The 18487-nt window shown below is 46.4% G+C and overlaps 1 protein-coding gene across 1 annotated transcript in view; it reads right to left on the reverse strand.

The window, feature by feature from the left end:
* Positions 1 to 589: 589 nt before the first annotated feature.
* Positions 590 to 18487, reverse strand: part of LOC107324095 (uncharacterized) — a 44190-nt gene continuing 26292 nt past the window's right edge. The window contains exons 44-76 of the mRNA XM_032449129.2: positions 18260 to 18451; positions 16602 to 16751; positions 16355 to 16458; positions 15660 to 15877; positions 14681 to 14901; positions 14332 to 14478; positions 13753 to 13917; positions 13421 to 13572; positions 13065 to 13233; positions 12717 to 12825; positions 12462 to 12607; positions 11977 to 12102; positions 11462 to 11641; positions 11076 to 11300; positions 10586 to 10712; positions 10299 to 10498; positions 9366 to 9578; positions 9102 to 9247; positions 8453 to 8580; positions 7967 to 8096; positions 7514 to 7646; positions 6895 to 7047; positions 6367 to 6493; positions 5965 to 6176; positions 5073 to 5235; positions 4866 to 4948; positions 3957 to 4117; positions 3599 to 3752; positions 3239 to 3411; positions 2894 to 2991; positions 2709 to 2820; positions 2323 to 2460; positions 590 to 2103 (exon numbers count right to left, since the gene is read on the reverse strand). Of these exons, the coding sequence (XP_032305020.2) occupies positions 1942 to 2103; positions 2323 to 2460; positions 2709 to 2820; positions 2894 to 2991; positions 3239 to 3411; positions 3599 to 3752; positions 3957 to 4117; positions 4866 to 4948; positions 5073 to 5235; positions 5965 to 6176; positions 6367 to 6493; positions 6895 to 7047; positions 7514 to 7646; positions 7967 to 8096; positions 8453 to 8580; positions 9102 to 9247; positions 9366 to 9578; positions 10299 to 10498; positions 10586 to 10712; positions 11076 to 11300; positions 11462 to 11641; positions 11977 to 12102; positions 12462 to 12607; positions 12717 to 12825; positions 13065 to 13233; positions 13421 to 13572; positions 13753 to 13917; positions 14332 to 14478; positions 14681 to 14901; positions 15660 to 15877; positions 16355 to 16458; positions 16602 to 16751; positions 18260 to 18451 (5117 nt within the window). The 3' untranslated portion in view covers positions 590 to 1941. The remainder of the gene's footprint in view (positions 2104 to 2322; positions 2461 to 2708; positions 2821 to 2893; positions 2992 to 3238; positions 3412 to 3598; positions 3753 to 3956; positions 4118 to 4865; positions 4949 to 5072; positions 5236 to 5964; positions 6177 to 6366; positions 6494 to 6894; positions 7048 to 7513; positions 7647 to 7966; positions 8097 to 8452; positions 8581 to 9101; positions 9248 to 9365; positions 9579 to 10298; positions 10499 to 10585; positions 10713 to 11075; positions 11301 to 11461; positions 11642 to 11976; positions 12103 to 12461; positions 12608 to 12716; positions 12826 to 13064; positions 13234 to 13420; positions 13573 to 13752; positions 13918 to 14331; positions 14479 to 14680; positions 14902 to 15659; positions 15878 to 16354; positions 16459 to 16601; positions 16752 to 18259; positions 18452 to 18487) is intronic.

The raw sequence follows: 18487 nt of genomic DNA on the forward strand, positions 1-18487 counted from the left end.
CATCATACCTTTTCTTCCAAGGTAAGTGACCCTGGACTCGGTCAGTCTTATCAGCAGTCTCAGGGAAAGAACAGTCTTCCAGACCAGAGGGGACTTCACAGCTACTCCAGAAGGTGCTTGACTTCCAGATTTCAGAGAGGGCTGGAGAAAGAGCTATTAGCAGTGAATACTTCAAAGAAAGAATTAAATACATGATCACGCCACCCCCCTCTTTGTAGCCACATCCCTCCTATACCAGGGGCCACAAGCCTGAACACAGCACTGCAGATGGGTACAACCCTCTGTGGGTGCAAGAGCACCCCTACTGGGCTGCAAGCACACACTGCTGCCCCATGTCCCACTTACATCCATCAGAACCCAAAGCTCCTTCTCTGCAGGGCTGCTCTCAAGGAGATCTCCAAGTCCATACTCCTACCTGGGATTAACTTGACCCAAGTGCAGCATCTCTCACTCAGCCTCCTTTGACTTCATTTGTTCCTTCCTTTCCCCTTGTAATTACCCAACAGAACATGAAAGGCAACACGGTGTGAAACTCGACTTTTCATTAACACTCTTTCATTTCATGGGGGGGAAAAAAACCAACACATTCTGAAGCCCAAAGCAGTTTACTTATAGCTGAAACACACTTGTTACGAAAACCACAGTGGTGGAAAAGAGAAAACTTCTAGTAGAATTCTGCACATGTATATTTGTTTCAATCCAAAGCAGAAAATTACTTCCATTAGAAAACTGCTGCAATGAAAAATAGTCACATTTTATTTGCTAATGCCTCCCAGTCTGCCTTTTAAAACTGTAACACACAGAGCACACAGAGGTAACTTTACCACCTCTCTAGATATTTTCCTGTGGATATTATGGAGACGGCATCTCATTTTCTCAAAGTCCCTTCAAAATAACTGAATTTTTCCCAAGGTGGGGTTGCAAAGGTATCAAAACAAACCTTTTGCTTCTGGGAGCGAGCTCAGAAAACGTGTAATCAGCAAACTAATAAGGTGAGGGCAAATGAACCAGAGTTGAGGGCTTCTGTCTGAGCTCCTTGGCACTGAAGTCTCACCCTCTAATTAATATGCTCTGCTAAGGCAAAATGAGTAAGGACAGATTTGTGTTTAGGAACCAGGAAGGAGCAGGTTCACAAACTTCTTCACGCATAAGCAATTCAGTAAGTATTGCAGAATGAAAAGAGAACTGGCTTTGTTGTTGGAAACAGCTGGCTGAAGCCTACCTGCATGGTTTGCCCAGGCATTGTATTGGCTCACAGTCAAGCAATTTCATGTTGTTCTACTTCACCTGAAGCTAAGGAATGCTGTGCAGAAAGAGATGGAGCAGGAGCTGATCCTCATCCCTCTGAAGCAAAGCCCACTTCACAGCCAGGCCCTCTTGGCATAAAAACAGCAATGATAGAAGGGGTATATTCCATTTAAGGCTCTCAGAGCACTGGACACCAGAAGCTACACCAATTGCTGCAGTCATCACTACAGGGAATAATTTAAGTGCACTCTTTGCCCCCAAATCACATCTCTAAAGACTCATAAGGTCTCATAAGGCCAGCAAACCTCATTAAGGTCATGAAGATTACACTGAAAACATGCATGGCATTGTGGAGTTGTCTGGTAAGGCTTAGACGTAAGGCTCTAAACTATACCTAGAAGATCCTCACAAATATCGTTGTATCAGATGTCAAAGAAGCCATACAGAATATATCGTTAAGTGTGGGCCATTAGTGGCCTCACATCATTTCTGCTTTACTGACTTACCAACAGAAACTCTAAAATTAGTGAAGAATGTTAAGAACCTCAGCTTATCTCTCAGGCCTACACATTATTGATAGCTGAGCATGAATGCGCTTCAACCAACTAAAAAAACCCAACAAATATGAGTTATCCACAACACAACTGATCACATGCATCTCTAACTACATACACATCCGAACTGCTGGCTGCTTTACTTAGATGCACCCAATAGTTGTGCTTCTATCTCTTCAATCCTCTGGGCAATACAGTTCTTCTCTATTTCCAGCAGCAAGGCTTCATCCCTCTTTATGGTCCAAGAATGTAACAGTTCTGAACACCGCTGAGCTCCCCACACTTCTTTGTTGCTTGCAGCCTATCACAGAAAGTAAAAACAAAAGCAGAGTGTAAGCTCAATTGACAGCATCAAGCTGTATTTACAACACTGAGTCCAGTGGGCAAAAACCTGAGCCAGGATCAACTGCTGCCAACACCATGCACTGCCTATACAAGAGCATGAGACAGGCTGCACCTCACATGCTGACAGCATCCTTAGGTGCTGGTGGAAGACTACACAACAGAAGACAATTCGTACCACAAGTGATTCCTCCTGTTTTCTCAGCTCCTTTTCCAATAGATCCCCATCTTCTTGCAGACTCATGGCCTGGACTGTCAACTCAACAAACGCCTCATTTAGTTCATCCAGCCTCTCCTCCAGTTGTGTAACTGTCAGCTGGAGAGAACATAACATAGGAAAACAAACATATTCTATGACAGCAGCATCTTTTAGTAGGGGTCACTCTTCAGGGTAGGCAGATAAGCATGTCAGCTCCAAGGAGACAGGTCATGTCACAACAGCAAGTCATGGAGATACCTCACTAAATGAGCATCCTTTAAAAGAGGGTTTTAAACATCTGGGAATGTTCTAAAGCTGTCAATGGACAATTGTCAGAGAAGAAATAGCAAAATTAAATGACTGACCTTAACAGGGGACTCTGAATTTCTGCTGAAGTTACTTTCCTGTGTATTTCCCACCCTGTCCAAAATCCCCTCTCGCAGATGAAGGTATTGGTACTTTTGCAGTCTAGATGCCCTAATAGGGAGAGAAACACAAAAGGAATTACAGGATGGAATTTTTGGAAGGAAGGGAAGATGGGAAGACTTACCAGTGTCCCTTGACACCGAGATGTGGTGCTGCTCTGCTGCTCAGAAGTTCTTTGGGCGCTGCCTGAACATCAAAGCAATCAGATGAGCCTGAGGGGTCCTGAAGTTGGAGACAGAAAACACACAAAACCCAACACATTCAAGCAATACACAGAGCATCACAACCCCATTGATGATTCTCCCCAGCCATCATCTAAATTTTGCAGGTAAATTAACAAGTAAAACTCTTGCTCAGGCAGCTTATGATCCTAAATAAAGAAGGCTTAAGAGTTAAATAAGTAAGCAGGTAGAAAAAACCAACAGCAAAAAGGTGAGGCATGGCCTGACAGCAGACATCTGCAACTCACCTGCCCTTCCACTACTTTTGCTTTACTTTCACTGTGCAGTGAGGGTAAAACTGCCACCATGTTCTGTCCATGGACCTGCTGCTCCACCTCTTGTTTCATGCTCTTATGCTGAGCTTTCCCAAGCAGGATTTCCAGAGCTTTCATCAACTCCATTGCCTCTTGCTGCATTGCATCTAATGGAACCCATCAAGTGATTCAAATGGGCTGCTACAGGAGCACACAATTGTTATAATCACCACAGCAAACCTAAAATCAGGCATCTTTCTTTGGAAATCCCATAAGAAGGCTCCCCAGAACACCTCCTGGGAAGGTGACCAGATAGCACTGCATTCATTATGCTCTGCACAGTGCTCCTCTTACCTGCCTGCCCTGCTTCATGGAAGCTGCTGCTGCAGTGTTTATCACACTGTTCAATGCTCACTGCTGCCTGGCTGCTGTCTGCAGATCTATGCCCACAAATCCTTTGCCTGGCAAAGACTTTCAGGCCTTCAGCATCCAGTGCTCGCACCATGTCCTGTTTATAACAAAGCAGTATTGTACTTTAGAATCCTCAAAATCCATCTATTTCACTTTCTGCCTCTCATGCCAGACCAGAGATTAGCATAAACTTATGCCAAAACAGAGCACAGCAGGGAGCAAGACCTATCATTCAATAAGCTGCCACTTGCAAGCTTCAGTTTCAAGACCCCTTTTCCCACAATTCTTTCTTCACACTGACCGTGAGACCTTGAATCTGCTGGCTGATTCCACTGTAAAACACCAACACATCCCTCCTGTGCTTTGCCAGCTGCGATGCCAGGTGCAAATTCTGATCTTCCAACTTATCGTACAGGGTGCGAACACTGAAATCCTCCAGGTCTCTCACTGCACAGCACCCTTCTGAAACACAAGGTAAGTCCTTACTGACCACGGATCCATTTTAAGTTACTTCCCAAGGGGCACCGACTGTCCCAGAGGAGGCAACAGCTTTTTGTGTACTGTGAAGAACCACAATGGGTTGAGGAATGATGTGTAAGGGAAGGTCTGATTCCTTAGTAAAGAGAGGATGACACAGCGTTACTATCAGCCTCTAACTTGCCCATGTAAGCTGTCAGGGTGCTACTTCTGTACTGTATTTATAGCTTTGAGTGGTACTTTATCCACCAGCTGCTCTCAGCACCAATAGATAGTGCCATCTGCTGGGCTGTGGATGCGCTCTGCTCTGTGAACATCCAGAAATCCACAAGATGAGGTCATGCCTTGAAGGCTAAAAAGGCCCATGAGTCACATGCATTCAGAGAATAGAATTAAGTAGAATTAGCAACAGAATAACCCAAGGAATTACTTTAAGGATCTTAATTTTATTCACTAGTCATGTGAACACACTGGTTACTTGCTCTTCTACCATCTGGGGAAGAAAACTCTGATCCATCCCCATGACAGGAGGTTACAGACCTCAGATGAAGAGATTAAATGAATCTACAAAAGAAATACATGCACATTTGTGTATGTAGATGTCTGCGTGCTAGTGTAAAGCAGTTAAAGTGACCACATATGCGCTCATGTTTCTGGTAAGCTTGTCTTAAAGTTATTATACCAGTGTAACAAAAGCCAAAAGGAGAAGGCTGGAGTTGGTACAACACCTCACCTTCATTATGCACAGCTCCTTTTTCTCCAAAGGCTGCATCTCCTCCAGAACCACGAGGACCAAGCATCTGGTAGTAGAGAAGGCTGGAAGCAATGGAAGAAGTTGGTGAAGAGCATCTCTGTGTTTGACATACAGATTCACCCCACTAAAACCAGACACTGCAGGACTGCTATCCCAGTTCAAGCAGAAGTACCAAAGGCAGCTCACCTTTCCTTAAGAAGGACATACTCTGGTGGGATGTGTGGCTCACCCAGGCTCCTCCATCGTGGCTTCCAGCTCCTCAGGGGACTAAGGACAGGGACAGTGGGCTGAAGCACAATAGCCAGGGTTGTCAGCATCACAATTAGGAAGCCCAGAATGAAGAGCACCGCTAGGAAAGCCAAGAGGGATGGCAAGACATGAGAAACACAGGAAGCAGTGTGCATCAACAGCACGGTTTCCCCTTACACTGTTACTCAGTGCTCTCCTTCCCACACAGACCAGACATTTAACAACTTCCATCTTCATAACAGGGGCTTCTGCTCCTCCCCTCCTTGATCTGCTGCATGTGAGCAAGGAGACAAAGCAGTTTCAGTGCATGCATCTGAATGTGATAGAACCAAAGCTCATTCCTGCAAATCATTACATCAGTTCTACTGTTTTGCTGCCCTCTGAGTGAAGGACAAGAGACTGGCAGGGGCAGAGCACTTACAGAGAGATAGGGCTTTGGGATAAGACCTTAACTGCCCTTGTGGTTAGCCTTTAGTGAACTTTTAAATGATGCATTTAATTCCAGTTTGGTTTATCATGGAAACATACACTTTCTGCATTCATGCCAAGGGAAACAAGGCTCTCAATTACTTGAATTCTTCAAGCAGGGTGTGGGTAGAAATGTAACTGCTCCTTCTCCCCCGCTTTGGCTCCTACACAAGCAGGTTCTTGGCTAGAGAGCAGTGACCTTTGGGAAGGGAAACACCACAGGGGTAATGGATTCAAAATGACAAAGACAGTGGTTTGATGGTATTTCTAAATAAATGCTGCTTAAAACAAACCCAAGAAGGTACAACAAAGGCTATGGCTAAGCAACAGAGTTCAAGATATCACAGTATTTTGGCTGTACCTATGATGGAAGCCCAATTAGGAGCTAAGTTCAGTTCCTGTTGCTTCAAAATCCCATGTCTGGCCAGCTGGAACAGAGAAGAGGGCTGGAAGGGCACATCTCTGGGATCACAGCCCACATTTGCTTCATTCACAGTCACAATCAGAAAGTGCTCCTGAATAGTCCTATCCCTGAATACATATGTCCCAGACTGCAGGAAAACATGGGCAAACCTAAAAGGGAGAAGGAAAGCACCACAATTGGTCTAAGTGCCCTTCATCTTACAGCGGGGATGACAGCTGAACACACCATACTTCTGCATTTTCACATGCTATTCACTGCCAAGGACCTAGTGATTCCATGGAAGACTTGCTCTCAAGTTCTGCACCTAGTACACACACAATCAGTCACACCAAATATTACCAGGAGATGTTGAGCTGAGTCTCCTGGATGAGGTGGTCCAGCCTTCGGAAGGGTCCATAATCCCAGCTAGGGTTGCTGTTATAAAGATGTTGCTTCTGATAAACAGGATAGTGGCTGGATGCACGATCTGGGAACAGTTTGGCACAACGTCAGCCACTCTGACCCATTTCAGTTAGGATAGTTGATAGCCTTCAGATTGCATTTATTTTACAGATCCCTGCAGTGTCAACTCATTTACTTGAAGGGTGCATTACTCCCCAACAAACACACAGCTCTTCTAACAGAGGAACTCTATCTGTAGTCTATAGAAATCCAGCCAAAATGTAAAGAACATCTGATGAGTCACCGACAGAGCCAGATTAAAGATCATGAATCCCTTGAAGGCAAGGGTGACTGGGAGGTGAAGGAATGTGCTCGTACATGCAGTACTATCAAATGCACAGTCATTGCTCCAAACGCGTCTGGACACATATACATATCAGCAAAAAGCATTTTAAATTTTTATCTATTTACCCACACGACACTCACTGTGAGAATTGATGCTAAGCTGGAAAAGGATCGTGTCTCCTGCTTCCAAACATACCACTGGGTTAGGGACGAGGGGCAAGGTGGGCATATCTTTCAAGGAAGCCCTCTGGACTCGATGACTTTTCTGCACCAACTGATCTGATGAAAAATCTCCTGCCACAGGCAACAGAAAAACATAGCAAGTAAAGGAACAGCATGTGAAAACGCCTAACCATTGGCAATGCAGAATGTTTTATTTTGTATCTCTAAGTGATTTGAGCTCACAAGGCCAAGTTTTATTCTAAATGACATTCCCATGCATTGGGAACAATTGGAATCAAGAGCTAGTGCACGCAAACTGACAGATTCACCGCTGAAGGGAGTTTTCTTTTAGCTCTTTGGAAGGCCAAAATCATCTTAATTTGACCTTCTTCCCAGGGAGCAAACTGTGCAGCAGTGAAGGTCCCTGCTGATTACACCCAGAAAGAAAGAGATCCCTCTGCACTTTGGAAATAGTTTGGGTTGTCTGACACTGAATTCCCTTTGTGCCAACCTGCTGCCCGCTTGTTGTGATGACCTGAAGTTGACAGCTTAGCCTGGCTGGGAATTAAGCTCATCCCAAGGTGCTGTCAAGTCTTACCTAAGAGAAATGCATCCAAGACATCCATGCTGGAGACGACAAAACCTAACACTCCACTGGGATTAAACAGAGCCAAATGCACCCTCTGGCTCTTCTGTACGTGTTCATCCGGGCCCAGAACATTTGTCACTTCCTATTACAAGCAAAAGGGAACACCAGTCACTCATACAAACAACCCTGGACTCAAACCCTGCTTTGTAACCAACCTTATCATCAGCTGTACAACACTAGTGAGGCTTTTTGCCACAACTCAGGAACCATCACTTCCCATTAATGTGCCCATCTCCTGCCTGGTCAGCACTCTGGGTTATGAGATGTGCTAAGACTCCCTTCTTTCTCTCTGCTCATAGCTTTGTATGCTTCTGTAACATCAGCTACAAAATCTCGTTGTAATCTATAGGGATTCTATGCAGGCTCACATAGTGAGAGAGCAGTGCCCTCATCCACACATACCCTGACTCCCTCGTCCATCCTCAGCAGCAGCTCTCTCTTGATGCCAAATCCCAAAGAGATCCGTGGGGCTCTCAGCAAACACATTTGGTCACAGAGCTCCTCAGCAGAGACGTACTGCTTGCAGTGACATCTGTACAGCAAACAGAAGCTTCTGATTACTTACATGAATAAACAGCTACAATATGCTGAGGGTCAAGCAAGCCTCAATCTTATTTACAATCCATACAATGAATGGGCTACTCTATATTCATAGTAAATAGGGTGGACCAAACTCACAGTCCAGCTCATCCAGTACTGGTTTTTAATGCTTCTTCCTTAACCTAAGGACCACATTACAGTATTTCCACACAGAGCAGCTCCAGCAATGGAAAGTTTCTCAAAAGCACCTCCCAAAGTCCTACCCTGAAATGACCTCGTGGCATCAGCAACTTAGCCAGTCAGAACTAATTGTGAAGCGTTCCTTAATGAGAGGCTGCTGAGACTTACATGCCCAGCTCTGCATTAACCTCTCCACCCGCAGGCCCACAAGATGGAGAGCAGTCATATTGCTCAGGAAAAACACACCGGCGTGTCGATGCTAAACGGACCTCTCCAGGAGCACAGAGCTCATCCACCTGGAAAACCAGCACATCCAATCCATGTCATACAAGTGTTTCAGCAGAGAAGCAGCGCCCCTGAAATTCCCCATTTGTCACTGACACACAACAGAATGGTAATGCAACAACTTAATGCCATTAAGCGACAACCTGAAAAGCACTGAAGTTCATTTCCCATCCAAACTCCTCAACCAGCCCCCAGTGAAGAATCCCACATTGAAAATATGGAGGTTTAAATTCCTGCATCAGTCATCTAAGATGCTTTAGCTGCTTCCCATTGTCTTTGCATAGAAATATCTTTTTGCCTCTGGCCCTCACTGAATTTAGCCTTGTAATATTCCATGAAAGAAGCCAAGTGACATTATACCCCAAGGAATGGTCATGGCTATCAAACAAAGCAGCCAGAGCACTTCCTTGTGTCTGTAGCAGTTCAGTGATCTGAGCTGCGATTGCTCATGGATGCTGAAGCAGTGCCCAAAGCGCTGATCTACTCTCTTATCCATGTCATGCAACAACTTCATTGTGAAGCCAAGGCTTACCTGAGGTCGGCAGTCCTGGTCACTGTTGCTGTCAGAGTTTTCCTTGCCTCGCTCATCATAGTAAACGTAACCTGCCTGGCAGATACAGGAGGCATCTGAGTGCTGGAAAGCCCGGTTCAGCCCATGGCAGGTACAGCTGGTAGCACCTGAGAGAAGGATGGATTTGGAGGAGAAATTAAGGTAGGGAATATAGCTGGCAAAACCTGTGCTCACAATAAAGGAGCAGTTCCAATGTTGGGTGCTCACTTAAAAACAGCAACTCACCTGGCTGTGATGAAGAGGAGCTGCCACAGGGAAAGCAGGCAACCTGAGCAGGAAGGTGATTGAAGGTGCCAGCAGGACAGGCCTGACAATCCTCTATATGCTTGGCCAAGCTATTGCTCCCATGGGTCCCCGGGGGACAGGGAACAGGGGCAGATGCCAGGGGAGGGCAGTAATAGCCAATGGGACAAGGCTTCTTGTGGTAAGTCTCACTGCCTAGAGAAGGTGGTGGGGCTGTCTCAGACACTGCTTATGGATCAGAGCAAGCGTTCTGACAGGCAGAAATCACTTATTTGTTCCAATCATACACATACCTTTATAGATGTACATGCAAATAAATATAAACAGATACATATGGATATGTAAAATTAACTAACATTCAACGTGTTCCAAATTAACCTATTCATATATAAACATCTAAATCCATTCCTCCCAGTATTTGATTGGACAAATCCAGTGGATCAAGTGGATAGTCATGATCTCTCCACTGTGCTTTACAGCACCAGATCACACATAACTGCAATTTACAGAGGAGGTCGATGAGTGGAGACCTTCAAATGCTTGTAAACAGATTCCTCCTACCTCCTAACCCAGCAGGATCCATGCAACACTGGCTGTCACACAGCAAGGTTTGAACACCTACATTCACACTCCAACACATTAACTCATGGCCTTACAGCTGAGTCACAAAATCAGAGGAAACAGTGCTTGCGGGGGCCTCCAAAGTCATCCCTTGAGAGAAAGGACAACAAGATCCAAACCATCTTTGACGTATTTCTCTCATTTCTAACAACCTACCAGAAGAAATGCTCCACCAACCAACACGACAGCCCACATCAGGGCTTTAATACCATAGAGGATTGAGAGCTTTGCCCACACAGAACTTTCTGGTTACCGCTGAAGCTATTTCTTGCACAACACAGCAGCCACGTTTACCTTGTGGGCAGATGAAGCCTGCTGGGCAGGGCTGACAGGGAGCAGAGATGAAAGAGTCGTTATGATAACTGCCTGCATCACAGATCCTGCAGAACTTCTCAAAGGAATCTCTTAGCCCAGATGAGCTGAGGGCCATGTATCCTCCTTCACAGGGCAGCGGGTGGGCACTGCCCAGGGGACAGTAATAGGGGAACACACATCTGGAAGGCAAAACAGGGAAGAACCACCTCTGAAAATGTTCTGACTTCTGGAATCAACTGGCTCCACCAGCCATGCTAAGTACTCACAGCTGCTCAGGGCTATTGTATGTTGATGAGCCTTCAGGACAGTAATACCCAGCAGGGCACACTGTGGGCACAGCTGTGAGAGCACTGCAGTATGAGCCAGGCCTGCAAGGCTTTGGATTGACTGAACCTGGTGGAAAAACAAGGTTACTGTCCATAAAAAGTCCACTTTTCCTATTGCTCATAAAAGGACATAGAGAACCAATTTACTGTTAAGCAAGAAATGCTAACACACCTGAATATCTAAGCCCTGCATGATAAAGGATATCTCCTTTAGGAATCCCAACTAACTGAGAACAAGAAGGGAGGCAGGAATTCAAAGGCCAAAAGCCAGGAGAAAGCTTCAGGTTACTAAATCTACTTCTAAAGCCACTCCACCAAGGGCAGCAGCAAGAATTGGGCTCCAATCACTGCTATATGCCATGGCTCTGCACTCTTCACTTGTCTGGGCTTAAACAGCTGGAAATAAAATAAAAGAGCATGATTTTATCACCTGCTGGGCACTCATAGCCAGGCTCACAAGGTACTCCTTGGGTGTTAGGTAGCCCTGTCTGTGCTGGGTCTGGGCAATAGTAGCCAGCTGAGCAGGGATCACACTCTTCCAATGATTTTGCACCAGGCTGGACCCTGGAAGTGCCAGGTGGACAAAAGAAAGCATCCCCTGTACCAGGACACCAGTATCCCAATGGGCATGGATAATCCTCAAAACTGGTTAGACCTGTTAGGAAGAGAAGAAAGGGAGGCTGAAAGGCCAGAAGGGGTTTTAGAGAAGAGCGCTAAGCACACTATGAATGTTACCCCTCCCTTCCTACATCATCTCAGGGAGTTTTGTAATCAGCTCCAGCGGTGGGAAAGCATTTGATTTCACCAGGTGCTCACCTGATAGAGGACAGTGATAGCCTGGAGGACATGGCTGGCAATCCGTCAGGCTCTGAGCTCCTGGGAGCTTGCGGTAAGTATGGGGAGGGCATTTCTGAGGTGCCAACAGACCGTCTTGGTCACTGCCATTACTTCCAAAGCAATAGTGCCCTGAGGGACACGGAGTGGCCTCTGAGTCTCCTACCAAACAGAAAAGCCAGATTTAAGGAGCCACCTCTTCACTGTGATTGCAACCCCTTTTTTCTGCACCCTACCTGGGTCCCTCCTAACCCATTGTATCTAGGAGTATGATCTACACCCACAATTCAAGAAACAAAGACAGTTCAAACCCCTCTTCTGGCAGGTGGAACACAGAGCTGTCTGGAGACTTGCTTTGACTCCAGAATCACAGCACATCCCACAGCAAGGACTGATCCACAGTGCAGCGTCTGATACCAAAGTTAGTCTGAACAGAGTCAGGGATACACACAAAGAAACCCTCATTGCTTCCCCTCACTATTATCCCAGACTCCAACCTGCTTTGCACCAGTGGCCTGGTGGACAGGGCAGGCAGTCTTCCTTCTTCCCAGCCCCTGGAACATCCCTAATAGTATTGGCAGGACATGGTATAGGTAACTCAGAGCCCTCCAGGCAGTAGAAACCTGCAGAAATAGATAGGGAAGGGATGAAAGTAAAACAGAGAAGCCTTCTAGAGGGGGGAAAAAAATGATTCAAGAAGCATCTCCTGTCATAGGATTAACATCTACACAGCTGCTGGGATTCAACAACCAAATCAACAGCCTTCAGACATTTCTGGACCAGCAGCCTGGCACCACAAATTTAAGGTGGCATATTTCATTGAGCAAGCTTCTTTTACATCTTTTGACTAAAGAAGACAACGCCAATGAGCATGACAACCTCTAAGTGGGTATCGTAATATATTATGTAAGATCACAGATGTTCTCTACTTGGTTAGAATCAACTCTCTACATGCTGTGATGACACCTCCAAACATTCTCACCTGCAGGACACAGCCCAGCACATGCCTGACCCCATTGGCATCCAGACAGAAAGCGCCAGGAAAAGCCAGGGCCCTGTGGAGTAGGCTGGGAGCTCCCAGCAAGACAGAAGTATCCAGCAGCACATTTCCCCACTAGTTGTCCATGCCTGGAGCAGAGAGAGAAAGAAATTTAGTGTTGACTGATCAGCACAAAACAAGGATGTTGAGCTGCTTAGGAAGCTGAGGAAAAAAACATCAGAAACAAATGGTCATTACCTGCAGTAGTGACCAGGTAAGCAAGGCAGGCATTGTTTCTCATTCCAGAGGCCAGTCATATTTGGAAGAGTAAAGGTGCCTTCAGGACATGTCTGAGGAAACTGTGTGCCTGACAGGGAAAAGATAGAAAATAAAGCATCCTAGGAAGACCTTATGGTCTGACATGACCCTACAACCATATCAGAGTAACAATCACCTCCCAAGAAGCAAGGCAGCACAATGCAAGGTTTGTCAGTTCCTCATTCCCTGGCCTACAGGGCTGACATTGGGTCTGTACGACTCTGGCACAACAATAAGGCATGCAAGGTTTGAGCCCTTGGCATAGCTGGTGTGCCAGTTTCAGCATACCTGTAGGACAGTATGTATGTGGTGGGCAGCTCTTGGGGTCTCCAGCCACCATCTCCTGGCAGTAGAACCCTCTCTGGCATGGGATACAGGATGCAGAGCCCCTGGCTGGCTGGTATTCCCCAGCAGGGCATGGTGTTGGGTGGGCTGCTCCTGACCGGCAGAAGTGACCCTGGCAATGAGAAAGGAGGATTCCATGCATACTTCAGGTCTGTGTAAGTTGAACACCAGCATTACCAAACCAACATTCCCTGTGGATATCATCACCATTTCAAACAGGCCTATAGGAGGCTTTATCAGAGGAAAACACCTGCCCAGACGCCCACCTCTTTCACTGCCCTGATGTCACTGAGCAGTACCTTAGGGCAGAGAAATGCTGTGGGGCTGAAGGAGCTGAAGTTTGCTGGGCAGTAAAATCCCTCAGTACAAGGTCCTGTTGGAGAACTCAAACCAATGCTAGCACAGAAACACCCAGGATAGCACGGCACACAGCTCTCTGGAGAGGTACCACCTGAAAACAAAAACAGAACCCAAAGTCAGTGACAGAGAACATGGAAGCATCCCCTAGATCAGTCACAGTGCTGTAAGCATCTACTTGCAAAGGAAAACCTATCACCTTGGCCATGAGTAGCCAAGACCCCCAATGCTGTGGGCTACAAGAGAAACATGCTGAGTGTGAACTCACACTCACCTGTGTTGTTGTTCAGGGTCCCAACTGGGCAGGCAACTGGGAAAGGAGTGCCCTCTGGACAATAATGTCCAAGTGGGCAGGGCCCATTGAGTGGGAATGCTGGTGTCCCATGTGGAACTGCATCAGTGGCTCCTCCTTCACAATAGTACCCAGCTGAACACAGACCTGCCATGGGAGAGCAGAGAAATGGTCATTGAAAAGGATGGAAGCATCTCCTGAATGCCTCAGAAGTAGGCAAGAAGCTGAATCCCATCCTGGGCCCATTTCATAGCTCTACTGATGTCCTGCAGAGTTTTACTTTTGGTTTCCTTACCCTCCTCCTCCAGAGGCCTCCATTGCCTCCATTCCTTACATGCACTGACCTCATCTGGTATTTATCTATTTTTTTAGACTATTCTTAAGTCTCTAACTTGTTCACACGTTCTGTGGATAAACTTCTTTCCAAGGGAAGACTTCTGCCTTTCTTCTGCTCATATGCCTAACCTTTGCATTTTAGCTGAGCAACAGCTACTCTGCACAAATAAAAAATGGGGTTGGGGAAGCATTTAAGTGGACAGAAAGAAGAGCTCTTCAACTCACCATCAGGTTCCCAATTAGCATCTCCTCTGCAGTACCTCCCCACTGGACACAGCTTGCAAGCACTGGGAGCCAATGCCCCCTCCATGACATTCAGTGTCCCCTCAGGGCATGGCAGGGGAACAGCAGTCCTAGCTGGACAATAGTAACCTGTATAGTGAGAGGTGAATGAGGCATTGCTCAGAAAAGAAGGGAGGAATCAGCATTCCTGCTTATCTTTCTCTATCCAACTGCAAATATCCCATTCCCAACTCCATACTGCTATGGTCAGATAGAAAGAGGTGTGCAGGCACACAACACAACACACTTCTGATTGCATGCCAGGGGTTTTGTGGCATATATTATTGCTTACCTCTGGGACAGCTGAGTGGCTCTGCAGTGGCTGCATGGCTGCAGGCCATACCAGCTGGGCAAGGGAGGCAAGTACTCGCTCCAGGCATAGGGCTGAAGGTGCCAGGCTCACAGGGCAGTTCTAGCCCAGTGCCAGCAGGACAGTAGAAGCCATTAGGACATCTGTATCCATAAACCCCATCAGAAGGGCAGGGAGCAGAGCTTCCTTCCAAACAAACATACCTATAAAGAAGAGAATTCTGTGCTGGAACCATAGGCCCACAGCTGCTAAAGGAGCAGCATCAGGCAAAAGGACAGCAAAGCTGCCTGTCAGCATTTGCTTACTCAGAAGCAAGGCCTGCTATACCAAGCAGCAGTTGTGATTTGGTCCAGCATGTTCAAGAACTGTTAGCTATCAGAAATCTTTTCCTACTAAACCCGGTTACATGCACCGTAGTGAGATCACTTCTAAGCTTTTCCTTTCACAGATTAAAGGAACTGAGCTCCCATGGCCTCTTGTTACAAGGCACACTCATGAGATGGGAAAATACTGCTGACAGCACTTTGCTGTTTGGCTGATGCAGGCCAGCATTGCTTCCTTGTCGCTGCTTATTGCACCACCTGGTGGGAGCAGAGAGAAAACAGAGGGGGAAAAAGGATGCAAATTTGCAGCAAGCGTGTTTATGGTAAATAAAGTGTTTGTAATTAATTAAGCCTACAGTAAAAGACTATGTAGAAGGCTGATGCAGAATGTGAGGCAAACGTATGGCTCTGAAACACATGCCAGGACCACCAAGCAGATGCTGTACAGCAGTATGTAACCTAGAGGGCTCAGAGCAAACTCTGCAGTTTAGTTATTTTTGACTGTAAATATTTGCACACAAGGGATTGGGCAAGATAGATTCAGGTCCAGTGTTTAGTTTGGACGCCCCTCTGCTCCAGCCTACACAGCAATCCTGCCAGCTGTATTTTCCCACTAACAAGTGACGGTCTCACCGCACCCTGCATTACACAGCGATGTCTGAGCCAGATCAAACAATCCTGCCCTGCTGCAATATCGGCCAGCGGGGCAGGGCTGGCACTGCTCTTCTGCCTGCAGGCCCCTGACAGCAGAGAAGGAGCCAGGAGGGCAGGGCATGGGATTCTCAGTTCCATTGGGGCAGTAGTGTCCTGCAGGACAGATGTCATTACCAGGCAACACAGGGCCAGCAAATTCTACCTGTGTGAGAAAAAAGAAACAAAAGAAGAGGAAAAAAATGTTATCAAAACAAGATTTGGCCCAAAATACTACAAAGATGTTCTGGAAAGGGTACATATAGGTTGAATTCTTCAAGTTTTCTGCTACTGAAACTAAATGTAAACCACAGCTGGCACAAAAAGGGCACTGGAAGTGCTGGTTGCTGAACCACAGCTACCCAGTCACTGCACTCATTGTATGGAAGAGAGCTGAGACAGGCACACTCCAGTGATATCTCCAGAAATGGATGTCTGGCCATCACTTGTTAGCAGTTCAGACATTAAGAGCAGCATATCAGTCCATCTGAGCAGCTACCAAGGGCAACAGCAGTGGGAAAGAGCAATGCTGTGCAAAGCAGTGAGACTTAAACACGACACTAAAATCCATGACATTGTGAGAGTCCCAGTCCTTGTCCTCAGGATGCAAGGTTTACTGCGCTGTTTGCCAGTGCTCACTCACCCTGTGTTTGAAAGGGGTTGGGCTGATGGCTCCCTTGGCACAATGATAACCTGAATAGCAAAATCCAGAGGGCTGTGAAAGACCTGGTGCTGAGCAATACATACCTAAAACAAACATAAAAGTGATCTTACTGAAATGGCTGGCACAGAAGATTGCTGAAGGAATCAATAAGCTGAAGGAGAAGTCATGTTTTCCTAAACCTTGCCATGTACACCCTCAGGTTTTTTTGTTCCAAGTCCCTACTTACCTGCTGGGCAGGGATCACAGTCAGAGTCACTGGTGGCACCAGCCCTGGGGCCAAAGGTGCCCTTTGGACATGGATGCTCTGTACTGAAGTTGGTACCTGGCAGACAGAAGTACCCAGCAGGGCACAGCTCAGGAGTATGTGCTCCAGAACCTGTAGGACACAAAAAGTAGCATCTTGATCAGGAAACATTACAAGACACGACAAGCAGTGTCATTCTCCATCAACATATTCAAGTTAAACCCAGGATGTGGGATTCATTGTGTGTACTTCTGATGCAGTTGTTCAGATTCATGCTGCAGTAACTGGATAGAAACAGGACTTCCAGAAGAGCTGCGCTTCAAGTGCAATTCATCTCATCCTAAGGCAGACAACTAAAAATGAGATAAATTGCACCCTTAATGTCCTGGGCATTAAGTTTCTTTGCCACAAAAAGGAGAAAGATTTAACTTCTGCTTACTTTTTCAACAACTTCGTAGCCTTAAAACCCCGTTTTGGCTTCCACTCTTGGCAGATACTGATGCCCCTGTTTGTCTAGTCCTATCCAACGCTTAGTAGAACCTTAACTAAAATAAGGAAGTTATGGCATTCAAAATCCTTTTTGTCCTGCTAAATCTCAGTGAGACTCAGCTCTCAGTGACACAAAATCCATTTTTATCACAATACACAGCCCTGCTATTGTTAGCTTGGGCAGACTCCCTAAGTCCCTCCCATGACCGATAGGTCCCATTCTCGATCCTGTGGGGCAGTAGCAGCCTCATAGGCAATGAAAGGGAATGGGAATAGCTGAAGCCTGGCCAGACAGGCAGCAGTACCCTGCAGAACATGCTCCCCTGGATGTGATTTTGCCCAGTCCTGCAACAACGAAAGCAAAAGCCTTTCCCTTTCCTTTCTCAGATCAAAGACAAAAGAAAACCCTTATCTTCTGAAAGCACAACCCCCTTCATCATTCACCTGTCACCAATATCAGAAAGAACGTGTTCTCTAAAGTTCAGCCTCAGACATAGAACATCTTAGCACAAAGGAAAAGCGATTCTGAGTTGTATGCATGTGGGAAATGTGGACTTCCATGTGCAATTGTACTTTTGGAAGTCTTGCTTGTGGTTCCAAGCTTTGCTACCAACGTGATTTAAGTCTTTCCCTCTCTCCTACTCCAGTTTCCTACCTGAAAAAGGATAAGCTGCTTTGTCTTATGGAAGGGGCAGGTGAATCTGCTACCACCAGTATGACCTCAAATACTTCAGAGTCATGGAGGTAGTTAACATGCACACTATGCAGGCAGATTGTGAGAAGCTCTGAGCAGCTCTAAAGCAGAGACCCAGGCTGAGAGCCAGCACCAAGTACCTGTCTGCCAGGCTGTTTTGTTTTCCCAGAGAGGCTGAATACTTGTAAGACACCTAGAAAGGGTGTCAGAGCCAAGGAACTGAGATGATATCGAATAGCAAGTGGTGTTTTGAGTGCTATAGAAAACCCCACAGGAACTGAAATAACATGGGGGTGTTTATGCTTGGTAAGTGTTCTACCAAAGAAAAAGTGTGGCATATCAGGAGTTGGTTCCTCCTCTGCATAAGGACAAGCTGAAAGGAATAAAGCTGTAAAATGTACCTACCTCGCCCTACTTTATATTGTGCAAACCCCAGTTCTCAAATGTCAGCACTCACCACTGCAGAAATATCCAGCTGGGCAGAGCTGACAGTCTGCTGGCTGCCACTTTCCTCTCTCAGAATTGAAGTGACCGGGGCTGCAAGGAACAGGGGATTCAGAGCCTTCGGGACAGTAAAAACCAGGGGGACACTGCTTATGGTCCGGCCGTGTGGATTCACCATCACAAAAATAGCCAGCAGTGCAAGATCCTGCAAGAAAGAAAAGCTTCTGCATTAGGGTTAAGC

Source organism: Coturnix japonica, chromosome 34 (assembly GCF_054131305.1).
Source record: "Coturnix japonica strain WE chromosome 34, WE-NBRP24, whole genome shotgun sequence".
NCBI classification, from domain to species: Eukaryota; Metazoa; Chordata; class Aves; order Galliformes; family Phasianidae; genus Coturnix; species Coturnix japonica.